Consider the following 12,909-nt stretch of genomic DNA (forward strand, 5'->3'; position numbering starts at 1 on the left):
TTTACCACTCTTTCAACGGCCAGGTACTTCACCAAACAAATACTCAGCTCCCTAAAAGGCAAAAACATTTATGAAAATCAACTCCCATTGATGTCCCTGGGTCAACCACAATCGAATGAACCCTCTCCAGTCTCCCGCCACAAACACTTTAAAAGAAACATCCAACCATTAAAGCTATGGAAAGAGATAAAAACAGGACTTATCACTATAGCAACAACTCATCAAATGCACCGCAGGTACTCTTAAACTGTATACTCTAACTCTATTTACTACCTCAGCGGCCTTCGGCGAGGCTGTAATTCTGTGGCAAATGTCAGGGGGGTTGTGCAGGCACGTCATATTTTGTGATGAAAAACATTCTTATCTGGGAAAGAGCTAGTCTCAGCAGTATTCACATCATTATTACTGTGACAACACTTGTTTATTAATCAAGCCCCCACTGCTGGCATGCGCAAACATACCTAAGATACGAATAAGAAATGTATGAATTATGAATCATGCCTCATCCTTCATTTATTGTTATGAGTTTCCCTCTTGTTTATTCACAAGCGTTGTTGTGATGTTTGGAGATGAGCCAGGCAGCATACAAATGAAGTGTTTATCTTAAGTAAACAAGGAGTCAGACAGTGGTACAGACAGACAGACAGACAGACAGACAGACAGACAGACAGATAGAGACACACAGATAGACAGACAGACAGAGATACAGACAGACAGACAGATACAGACAGACAGATAGAAAGAGAGGCAGGCAGTGAAGTGAGACAGGGAGACAGAGACAGACAGATAGAGATAGCCAATATGAAGGTAGAGAAGCAGACATCTTCCAAGATGGCGTAGCAGTGCGGTCGTGTACTCTGTGTCCGTGTAAATAGCCTCTTTTTTGTATTTTTTTTGTATTTTTTTTCGTACATATTTCCCTATCACACTTTTCATCCTTCTACTAAATATACTTTCCTGCAACCCGCCTCACTCAATGTGGAACAGATTCTATTATTGGCTTACCTTTTATCTAGAATCTCCAGTTTAAACTAGCTAGCTAGCCAGCTAACTAGCTACTTGCTATTAGCCACCGTTAGCGGTTTTCACCCAGAACATCGGATTTTCTGCCGGAATAACTGAATCACTGGACATTAACACCGGATCGCAACTAGCTAGCCACAACCGAATGGATGTTGCTGTTGGCTAATCACCACTGCCCCGGAAGCAAGCACCAGTTAGCCTTGAGCTAGCCTCGAGCCAGGCCCATATCCCGGCTATCTACCTCTCTGTCTACCGGACGGGAGTAGCCAGCTAACTAGCTACTTGCTATTAGCCACCGTTAGCGGTTTTTCACCATTGTCCGTGGCCTGCACTACCTACCAGCCAGCTCTAGCCTGGACTATTATCGCCCAGTCTGCACTGTCTGCACAGCGCGTTATCGACCCAGATTTTCTGCCGGAATCACTGAATCACTGGACCTTTAACACCGGATCATCGCAACTAGCTAGCTGCAACCAAATGGATGTTGTTGTTGGCTAATCAGCCTTGAGCTAGCCTCAAGTCAGGCCCATCTCCCGGCTATCTACCTCTCTGTCAACCGGACGGGACCTCCTGTTGGCTAATCAGCCTTGAGCTAGCCTCGAGTCAGGCCCATCTCCCGGCTATCTACCTCTCTGTCAACCGGACGGGACCTCCTAGAGTCAACACGGAGCCCCGCCGATCCATCACGACTGGTCTGCCGACGTAATCGTCTGTGGTTTCAACAGGCTTCCCGTTGCGACGACCACGAAGATCAATCTGCTAGCCCCGGCCCGCTAGCACACGCAAACAACAGCCGTGCTTCCTGCTCGCTGTGGCACCAATTCGAACTGCTCTCGGACTCACATATTGCTGTTCACTGGACCTTATGATCACTCAGCTGTACAGCTGATGCCTGCTGGACTGTTCCTTTACACGGCACCCTGTCCTGTTTATCTGTTTAGCCTCAGCCCAAACTTTCATCGCCATTACCAGTTGTTGTCTTAGCTCTCTCGAATAACACCTGTGATTGCTTTATGCCTCTCTCCCATGTCAATATGCCTTGCCTATTGCTGTTCCAGTTAGTTCATATTATACAATTTCACTGTAGAGCCCCAAGTCCCTCTCAAAATGCCTCAAATAGCTCCTTTGTTTCACCCCCCATACACACGGAGACCGGCTCAATCGGTGCCTCCAGTGATGCTATCTCTTTCATTGTTACCCAACGCTTAGGTTTACCTCCACTGTACTCATATCCTTCCATATCCTTGTCTTTACATAATGCCCTGAATCTATTCTACAACGCCCGGAAATCTGCCCCCTTTATTCTCTCTACCCAACGCACTAGAAGACCAGTTCTTAAAGCCTTTAGCCGTATCCTTATTCTATTCCTCCTCTGTTCCTCTGGTGATGTAGAGGTTAACCCTGGCCCTGCAGCCCCCAGTATCACTCCTACTCCCCAGGAGCTATCATTTGTTGACTTCTGTAACAGTAAAAGCATTGTTTTTTTGCATGTTAACATCAGAAGCCTCCTCCCTAAGTGTTAGCACACTCCGCCAACCCTGATGTTCTAGCAGTGTCTGAATCCTGGCTTAAGAAGGCTACCAAAAATTCAGAAATGTCCATCCCCAACTACAACATTTTCCGTCTAGATAGAACTGCCAAAGGGGGTGAAGTTGCAATCTACTATAGAGATAGCCTGCAGAGCTCTATCATACTATCCAGGTCTGGGCCCAAACAGTTTGAGCTCCTACTTCTAAAAAGCCACCTTTCCAGAAATAAGTCTCTCACTGTTGCCGCTTGCTACAGACCCCCCTCAGCCCCCAGCTGTGCCCTGGACACCATATGTGAATTGATTGCCCCCCATCTATCCTTAGAGTTCGTACTGCTTGGTGACCTAAACTGGGATATGCTTAACACCCCGGCCATCCTACAATCCAAACTAGATACCCTCAATCTCACACAAATTATCAAGGAACCTACCAGGTACAACCCTAAATCCGTAAACATGGGCACCCTTATAGATATCATCCTGACTAACTTACCCTCTAAATACACCTCCGCTGTCTTCAACCAGGATCTCAGCGATCACTGCCTTATTGCCTGCGTCCGTAATGGGTCCACGGTCAAACGACCACCCCTCATCACTGTCAAACGGTCCCTAAAACACTTTAGCGAGCAGGCCTTCCTAATTGACCTGGCCCAGGTATCCTGGATGGATATCGATCTCATTCCGTCAGTAGAGAATGCCTGGTTGTTCTTTAAAAGTGCTTTCCTTTCAATCTTAAATAAGCATGCCCCATTCAAAAAATTCAGAACTAAGAACAGATATAGCCCCTGGTTCTCCTCAGACTTGACTGCCCTTGACCAGCACAAAAACATTAGCATCGAATAGCCCCCGCGATATGCAACTTTTCAGGGAAGTTAGGAACCAATATACACAAGCAGTATACGAATATACGGATATACGAATATATCTGAAGCTGGAGACTCTTATCTCCCTCACTAACTTTAAGCATCAGTTGTCAGAGCAACTTACCGATCACTGCACATGTACACAGCCCATCTGAAATTAGCCCACATTTGCACCCCAGTATCTCTATTTGCACATCATCTCTTGCACATCTATCATTCCAGTGTTAATACTAATTGTAATTATTTTGCACTATGACCTATTTATTGCCTTACCTCCATAACTTGCTACATTTGCACACACTGTATATATATATATATATATTTTTTTTTTTCTGTTGTATTTTTGACTTTATGTTTTGTTTTACCCCATATGTAACTCTGTGTTGTTGTTTTAATCACACTGCTTTGCTTTATCTTGGCCAGGTCGCAGTTGTAAATGAGAACTTGTTCTCAACTGGTTTACCTGGTTAAATAAAGGTTAAATATATATATATATATATATCTTTTTAAACAGACAGTCAGTGAGTGAGACAGGGGGTCAGAAGACAAGTTAAAAGACAGACAGTGAGACATATTAAGATGCATAAAGAGGACAGACAGCTAAACACATTAATAACACACACACACACTCCCATTCTCTGACTCACCTGTGATGTGATAGCTGACTTGGCGGTTCACTGCAGAGCTGTCGTTGTCTCTAGTGTTGAGCACCGCCACCACCTCACCAGGGGGGTCGCTCTCGCGCACTGAGCCCCAGTACCTCTCATCCAGGAAGCTGGGTGGGTTGTCGTTGATGTCAGACACGACCACGGTCACCGTGGAGGTGGAGGAGAGGGCCAGGGTCTCCCCCAGGTCTGAGGCCACCACCAGGAAGGCGTAGGACGGATACATCTCGTGGTCCAACTCCTTGAGAGTAGAGATCCAGCCCGTGTTGCTGTCAATGGTGAAGGTCTCTGTGGATTGGTCCGGCTCATCTTCGGATTGCGCCAACGTGCCTAGGCTGTATGTAACCTGTCCGTTAGCTCCAGAGTCTGGGTCCAGAGCCTGAACCTGGATGATCATGGTGCCGATAGGCATCCCTTCCATCACTGTCGCCTCATAGGAGTTGGATTCAAATGCTGGCTTGTTGTCGTTCAGATCCAGGACTTTGACTTCTACGTCGACGCTGGTCACAGAGTCCAGCTTGGCCTGCTGAACAGTGGCCATGACCTTGAAGTGGAAGGCGGTGATGACCTCGTGGTCCAGGGGCTTGTCCAGCTTGATGACCCCAGTGTCCCTGTCCACCACCAGGACTCCATCCTGGTTGTTCTCCCCAGTCTCTCCGTTGACCAGAGCAAAGGTGACTGGCAGCGAGCCGTAGCCTGGTGGGGTGATGAGGCGGATGGACCCTAGGGCAGCTCCTATAGGGGTGTCCTCTGGGACTGTAAAGGAGAACTGGGGTTGGGTGAAGGAGGGAATGAGGGCGTCAGGTGCCAAGACGTGGATGTAGACTGATACTAAAGAGTGCTTAACAGGGATGCCTCCATCTACTGCTTTGACAAAGAAAGACAGGACTGAGTTGCGCAGGTGGCTGAAACTCCCCTTGGTGACCATCCAGCCGTTGTCAGGGTCGATCTCTAACATATCCACCACGGGTGCGTGCGCCTCGCTGTAGAGCGAGTATGTCACCTTAGAGTTAGCACCGTCATCAGGATCATACGCCTGGATCTGGGTCACCAGGAAACCCTTGCCCACGTCGGATTTGACGGAAGCACGGTATTCTGTAGCTCTGAAGCGAGGGACGTTGTCGTTGTCATCCAGCAGGGAGACCCGGACGGTGCAGTAGGAGGCCCTTCCACCCCCGTCCTGGGCTGCCACTGTGAGGACAATGTCCTTGTTGGCAGGGTCCTCTCTGTCCAGCTTCTCCAGGGTGGTGATCTGACCGTTGGCGTCCACACTGAACTGGTCCTTGCCCACGTCGTTGACGAATGAGTAGGTAATCTGGCCAAACACTCCTGGGTCAGCATCGGTCGCCCTCACCTGGTAATAATAGTTAAATTACTTTATTTTAGGTATTGCACATAGTAAACATGTCAAATAAAACATATTACAAATACCATTACAAATACAGTATCATGTGCATCAAAACTTCATTAAATAAAATACATATCATTATTTCAATTCATGTTCAGAAGCTGAATACTTTAAAATGAATGGCTCTTACCTGGATCACCTTGGTTCCTACCGCTGCATTCTCCCGTACCTCTGCATCGTAGGCATTTAGTCCAAACACAGGGCTGTAGAGGTTGGCCCCCAGGACCCTGACGTGCACCTGGGCCGTGCTGGTGAACACCCCATCAGACACGGATACATTCAGACTGTAGGCTGGCTCCATTCTCTGCTTCCTGTGACCAGACAGCGTGATGATACCCGTCTTACCATCCATCACAAAGTTCATCCTCTCGTTTCCTGACAGGATGCTGTACTCCAGTTTGTCATAGTCGGAGCTGTCAGCATCCGAAGCCTGGATGCAGGTCACAAAATGGCCCCTAGGGGCCAGCTCGCTGACATAGGCCTCGTAGAGAAGCTGGTTGAACACCGGAGGGTTGTCGTTCATGTCATTCACCACCACCGTGACCGACACTTCACTGCTCAGCGGTGGGAAGCCGTTATCAGTTGCCCTGACAATGAAGTCGTAGCGCTGTACCAGCTCGTGGTCGAGCATGCGGGCGGTCAGGATGAGGCCGCTGCTGCTGTCGATGTGGAAGTGGTCGGTGCTGTTGTAGGCATCTGTGGGGTAGAAGATCTGATACCGTACAATGTTGTTCTTCTCAGAATCTTTGTCGGTAGCCACCACTTGGAGCGCCGGAGTGCCGATCATGGCAGTCTCAGACAGAACTGCCTTATAGGACATTTTCTCAAACACCGGAGGGTTATCATTGACGTCATTAACTGTGACATCTACGTCCACCTCAGCACGGGCGCCAGTCAGGTAGTCTGTGGCTCTGACGGTCAGACGGAAGGATGGGGCGATCTCATAGTCCAGGGAGTTGATGACTCTGATGACTCCGGTGTCAAAGCCGATGTCGAACTGCAGAGAGGGGTCTCCCTCCACGATGGTGTAGATTATGTTCTGGCCCTCAGGGCTGGTGGCGTTGATTCCTAATATGGGCGTGTGTACAGCTACGTCCTCGTTCACCGACACTGCATAGAAGGACTTGTCAAAGACGGGCATGGCCTTGTTCACCACGGTGATGGGGAACTCTAAGGTGGAGGAAAGAGGAGGGTAACCTCCGTCCTTGGTGTAAACTACCATCTGGTACTCCTGGTTGGACAGGTCAGACTCAAAAGCCTTCTTCAGACGGAGGCCGCCCGTCAGCCTGTCAATCTCAAAGTGTCCGTGGTCGTCTTTGAGGTAGTAGGATACCTCTCCGTTGATGCCTTTGTCACGGTCCACGGCGGTGACTCGGAATATGGGCGCACCAGGTTCGGCCTCCACTTGGACAGCAGCGTAATACGGTAGTCCCACGAACACAGGAGCGTTGTCGTTAATGTCCTCTACCTGCACCCTGACCATCACCCTGGCAACACGCAGATGGTCGTGCTCCCTCCCAGCCTCCACCACCAGCTCATAGAACTCCTGCTCCTCACGGTCGAAGGGAACCCCAGTGGTCTGGATTACGCCAGAGGTGGGTCGGATCCGGAAGCGTGTCCCAGGATTCAGTAGGGTGTACCTGAGGGGCTCGTTGAGGCGATTACCCACTGCATTGACCACGGCCACTTTGGTGATGTTGTTATTGTTCTCCTGGATGGACGAGGAGTAGAGGCTGTGGATGAAGAAGAGGCCAGAGTCCAGTGTCTCACGGACCAGGACAGTGACTAGAGCAGTGCTGTAGAACTTCCCGTCTGACACTTTGACGTTGAAGCGGAAGCGTTCCTTGGAGAAGTTGTTGTTTTTGACGGTGATGATGCCGCTGGAGGGCTGGATGGCAAAGTGCTCCAGGTTGCCGTCTGTCAGTGAGTAGGTGAGCTCTGTTGGGACGTTTTGGTCTGGGTCCATAGCTGAGACCTGTAATGCCTCCACTCCTACATAAGTGGGCAGCAGAAGGACAGTTTCATAGGCGTCCTGGGTGAAGCGAGGTGGAGAGTCGTTTGTGTCGATCACCTGGATGGTGACCTCGGTGGGGCTATCCGCCGTCAGCTGAGGCCTCCCACTGTCCCTCACATGAACATGAAAGTTAAAACTAGCAAACGTCTCGTGGTCCAGGTTGGCGATAGTCCTGATGGAGCCGGTGCCAGAATCCACTGTAAAGAACATCTTGGCTGTGTCCTCAACGATCTGATAGACCAGGAGAGCATTCTGGTTGCGGTCAGCATCAGTGGCCTTGATGACCAGAGGAGTGTTGTCTGGGTTCAGCACCACGCTGTTGATGGGCGCCGCCTCGCTGATACTACCCTGGTAGCGCAGCAGCTGGAACACAGGTGGGTTGTCGTTTTCATCCACCACCCGTATGAGCAGGGTGGCATTGGAGGTCATGCCAGCCATGTTGGTAGCCTGGACAATCAGGTTGTAAGATGCTGTGGTCTCGTAGTCCAAGGGTTTCTGAGTTGTGATCACACCACTATACTGGTTGATCCTGAAGGTGCGTTCGTTGTTGCCATGTCGAATGTCGTAGGTCAGCGTGGATTGGCTCATGGCGCTCACTGTGGTGACAGAGGTTCCCACGGCAACGTTCTCTGTGATCTCGGCCTGGTACTCAGTCTGGGGGAACTTGGGTCCGGCGTTGTCGGAGAGCGTGACGGCGATGCGAACCACAGAGGTGGCAGAGAGAGGCGGGGAGCCGTTGTCGGTGACTCTGACGGTAATGACGTAATAGCCGATGGTAGAGAGGTCGAGCTCGCGGGCCACAGAGATGATCCCCAGAACCGGCTCAATCCGGAACGTGTTCCCTGTGTTGCCTAAAGGAAAACAGACATAAGAACGAATATTCAGTGATAAAAACTAGTGCATCTAAATCTATATAAACTGTTTGTATATTGTAATCTATTATCGATATACTGTCTATATCTGGGGTCTCCAACAGGTAGCTCGAAGCTCACCTATGAGTAACTTGCCAAACAATTCTGAAAGTAGATTACATTTTCACGTTTTCCCACCTCAAACTGTCATAAACAAATCTCACAAGTATCAGACACCGCAAGCTCCCAGCTACTATCTAATCAATGCAATATTGTCATTATCCCAACCCTGGTTAGCAACCATTGGCTTAAAAAGCCAAACCTAACAAAATATCTTCCAATTAATTTCCAGCAATATTATCCTTGTCTGTCTGTGTGGTGTGCGCGTATGTCTATCACTCCTCACTCCGTGTGTAGCCAGTTGATGTGATAACCGTCTTGTAGGTTGACAGAAATAGGCCTACTTTCCCCAAAACCTTCTAAATTAAATGTTAACTGCAATGTAGGCTTACCTGGCAGAAGTATCTAATGAGGAAGTATATAATTTGTATCTATTATTTGTTATTTGCTAACTTTGCCATGAAATGAGCAGTAGCGGTACAGAACCATCGCTAGACCGGCACATTAGACGGCACATTCCTCACAGTAGACGGCAATTATAGGGCCAGATGCGCAACTAAATTACACTCCAAAATAAATGTGTTCGTTTTCTTCCAGACCTAAATAAAATTGTCTTCTGATGTGATATAAGCATGACATGGACTCAGAACATTCAATTTGATTGTTTCTCTATGAACAATTGTAATTTTGAGAGTAAAACATTTATAAATCTATAACCAGGAAAAATACAACTGAGAAAAAACAATTTAGGAAGAATCTAACAGAATTCTGGAAAAAAATAGCAGATTTTATAGGGCCCCCTTAGAGTTGTTTATTAACCATTATTTTACCAGGTCTATTGACAGAACACATAGTGCACTACTTTCTCTCTAAGGACCTGGGGAAGAGTTGCATGGGAGAGGAGAAGAGAAGAATGTGCCTATTTGAAAGCTAGAAAATAAAAAATTCGCTCGCACCATGTGTCATTTTTTCTAAGTAGCTCTCATGCTAGAAAAGGTTGGAGACCCATGGTCTTTGTATAGTTAGGCACACCTTATTATTTTGATAGTTCTAAAACTCTTAATATAAACTGGGTGGACAGAGCACTGGAAGCTGATTGGCTACCATATCAGACGGTATACCACGGGTATGACAAAACATTTATTTTTAATGCTCTAATTACTTTGGTAACCAGTTTATAATAGCAATAAGGCTCCTCAGAGGTTTGTGATATACAGTGTATTCGGAAAGTATTCAGACCCCTTGACTTTTTCCACATTTTCTTACGTTACAGCCTTGTTCTAAAATTGATTAAATTGTTGCTTTTTCTCATCAATCTACACACAGTACCCCATAATGACAAAGCAAAAACAGGTTTTTAGAAATGTTTGCAAATTTATAAAAAAAACAACAACAACTGAAATATCACATTTACATAAGTATTCAGATCCTTTGGCAGTGGTTACAGCCTCAAGTCTTCTTGGGTATGACGCTACAAGCTTGGCACACCTGTATTTGGGGAGTTTTTCCCATTCTTCTCTGCAGATCCTCTCAAGCTCTGTCAGGTTGGATGGGGAGCGTTGATGCACAGCTATTTTCAGGTCTCTCTAGAAATGTTAGATCGGGTTCAAGTCCGGGCTCCGGCTGGGCCACTCAAGGACATTCAGAGACTTGTCCCGAATCCACCATTGCCTCAGTCTGAGGTCCTGAGCGCTCTGGAGCAGGTTTTCATCAAGGATATCTCTGTACTTTGCTACGTTCATCTTTCCCTCGATCCTGACTAGTCTCCCAGTCCCTGCTGCTGAAAAACATCCCCACAGCATGATGCTGCCACCAGACGTGACACTTGGCATTCAGGCCAAAGAGTTCAATCTTGGTTTCATCAGACAAGATCATTTTATTTCTCATGGTCTGATAGTTCTTTAGGTGCCTTTTGGCAAACTCCAAGTGGGCTGTCATGTGCCTTTTACTGAGGAGTGGCTTCCATCTGGCCACTCTACCATAAAGGCCTGATTGGTGGAGTGCTGCAGAGATGGTTGTCCTTCTGGAAGGTTCTCCCATATTCACAGAGGAACTTTGGATTCCTTCGACCTCATGGCTTGGTTTTTGCTCTGACATGCACTGTCAACTGTGGGACCTTATATAGACAGGTATGTGCCTTTCCAAATCATGTCCAATCAATTGAATTTACCACAGTTAGACTTCAATCAAGTTGTAGAAACATCTCAAGGATGATCAAGCAGGATGTACCTGAGCTCAATTTTGAGTCTCATAGCAAAGGGTCTGAATAGTTATGTAAATAAGATATTTCAGTTTTTTATTCTTAATAGATTTGCAAACATTTCTAAAAACCTGTTTTAGCTTTGTCATTATGGGGTATTGTGTGTAGATTGATGAGGGAAAAACATTATTTTATCCATTTTAGAATAAGGCTGTAACATAACAAAATGTGGAAAAAGGGAAGGGGTTTGAATACTTTCCGAAGGCACTGTATGTACAATATACCACGGCTAAGGGCTGTGTCCAGGCACGCCGCGTTGTTTGGTGCTAAGAACAGCCTTTAGCCGTGGTATATTGGCCATATACCACACCTCCTCGGGCCATATTGTTTAAATACAATGCCATTTCTATAGTTGCTCACCTGATTCCATGGCATAGAGGAGTTCTGCGTTCTCGCCTTTGTCTTTGTCCAGGGCAGTCACCTGGAGCACAGCAGACCCCACTGCTGCAGACTCATAGACCGAACCTTCGTACAGAGCACTGGTGAACACTGGGACATGGTCATTAACATCCTCCACATCCACCAACACTCGGGCCAGGTTCCTCCTGTATGGAAACTCCTGGTCTTTTACCTAAGGGAGAAAAATTATTCTAATCGTTGGTCTACTAATGCAGGTGTATAGTATTATCTGACACAATAACACTTCTCATTATATAACCGGCATGAGGCAAAATGAACACTTGCCTATTACAAAATAACTTTCTATGTTACGGCAATGAATCAATAGGACACACATTACTTCGAGTTTCCCTTTAAAACATTTACTGGAGCTTTAACTTCCCCATGAAATGAAAAGGGAGTGTCACAGCAAAACGTTAAGGGTCTTTTGGGATGGAGTGCAGATAATGGGCTAATGAGATGGATATTTATGCGAGACTCTCCACAACAAGACAAAGCCTGTCTCGCGAGGCGCCACACAGGGTGAGTATTAATACAACCAGCATTAGCATCAGAATTAGCGCTAGCTGCTGCTGCCGGTATTACGAAACGCTGGCTAGTCCAACACTCTTAACACAACCCAATGGGCCTATGAGTGGCATAATAGCCCTAGACTGAAGGGTATTATGGTACTGAGGAAGTGTTAGGAGGAAGATCACTGGGTCCATTGGAGACAATAGAGCTGTTCTGTGTCTGTTCTGTCTGTGTTTACGTACGCCTGAGGCTCAGGGTAATAGGAGCATCATTGTGGCTCGGTCTTTCTATTAATCAAAGCAGCTACGCACAATACCCAAAACTGTTACATGTGCTATCTTGGACTCTGTAGTGGTTATGTATAGTCAATACTCTGTTTGGGGAAAGTTATCTTGGATTCTGTAGTGGTTATGCGTAGTCAATACTCTGTTTGGGGAAAGTTATCTTGGATTCTGTAGTGGTTATGCGTAGTCAATACTCTGTTTGGGATCGTTATCTTGGATTCTGTAGTGGTTATGTGTAGTCAATACTCTGTTTGGGGATCGTTATCTTGGATTCTGTAGTGGTTATGCGTAGTCAATACTCTGTTTGGGGATCGTTATCTTGGATTCTGTAGTGGTTATGCGTAGTCAATACTCTGTTTGGGGATCGTTATCTTGGATTCTGTAGTGGTTATGCGTAGTCAATTTATATTTATATTGTTAGACCTCATCTCTTTAGTGCAGGAAGATGTTATAATTATGAGATACTGATCATATTGTAGCCTATACAGATGCACAAACATACCTGGTTCCAGCACAGCAGGCACTGTCATGGGCAAACCGAATGCCAGATATTAAAGATACTATCTACCTGTGGATTCTACCAAATTAAATCAGAGCCCCTGCCTCAAACTGAAACATTTTCCCTCATAAAAAATGTCAGGCAGAAGTTCCTACCTCGCTTCAAAATGATAATTACATTTCCCGATTTGACATTAAAACAATACGACTACAGTGGTAGGATGAGCAGTCGTTACCTATTTTTGCTATCCACTGAACCAGAGGAAATGAAGTAAAACAGAGTGAATGAGGATGATTCATTTCAGAACTACACACACACACACACACACAAACACAGTTTGACTCACACACACACACACACACACACACACACACACACACACACACACACACACACACACAGTCAGACTCCACACACACACACACTCAGACTCAGACTCCCACAAACACACACACACACACACACACAGTCAGACTTCACAC

At 46.7% G+C, this 12,909-nt stretch overlaps 1 protein-coding gene across 2 annotated transcripts in view; it reads right to left on the reverse strand.

The window, feature by feature from the left end:
• The window catches only part of LOC121567775 (protocadherin Fat 3-like), a 198,520-nt gene that overhangs the window by 42,221 nt on the left and 143,390 nt on the right, over positions 1-12,909 (reverse strand). For both annotated transcript variants that reach the window (XM_041878045.2, XM_041878044.2), the window contains exons 8-10: positions 11,093-11,303; positions 5,618-8,352; positions 4,062-5,433 (exon numbers count right to left, since the gene is read on the reverse strand). In XM_041878045.2, coding sequence (XP_041733979.2) covers positions 4,062-5,433; positions 5,618-8,352; positions 11,093-11,303 — 4,318 coding nt within the window. The remainder of the gene's footprint in view (positions 1-4,061; positions 5,434-5,617; positions 8,353-11,092; positions 11,304-12,909) is intronic.

Source organism: Coregonus clupeaformis, chromosome 6, assembly GCF_020615455.1.
Source record: "Coregonus clupeaformis isolate EN_2021a chromosome 6, ASM2061545v1, whole genome shotgun sequence".
Taxonomy (NCBI): Eukaryota; Metazoa; Chordata; class Actinopteri; order Salmoniformes; family Salmonidae; genus Coregonus; species Coregonus clupeaformis.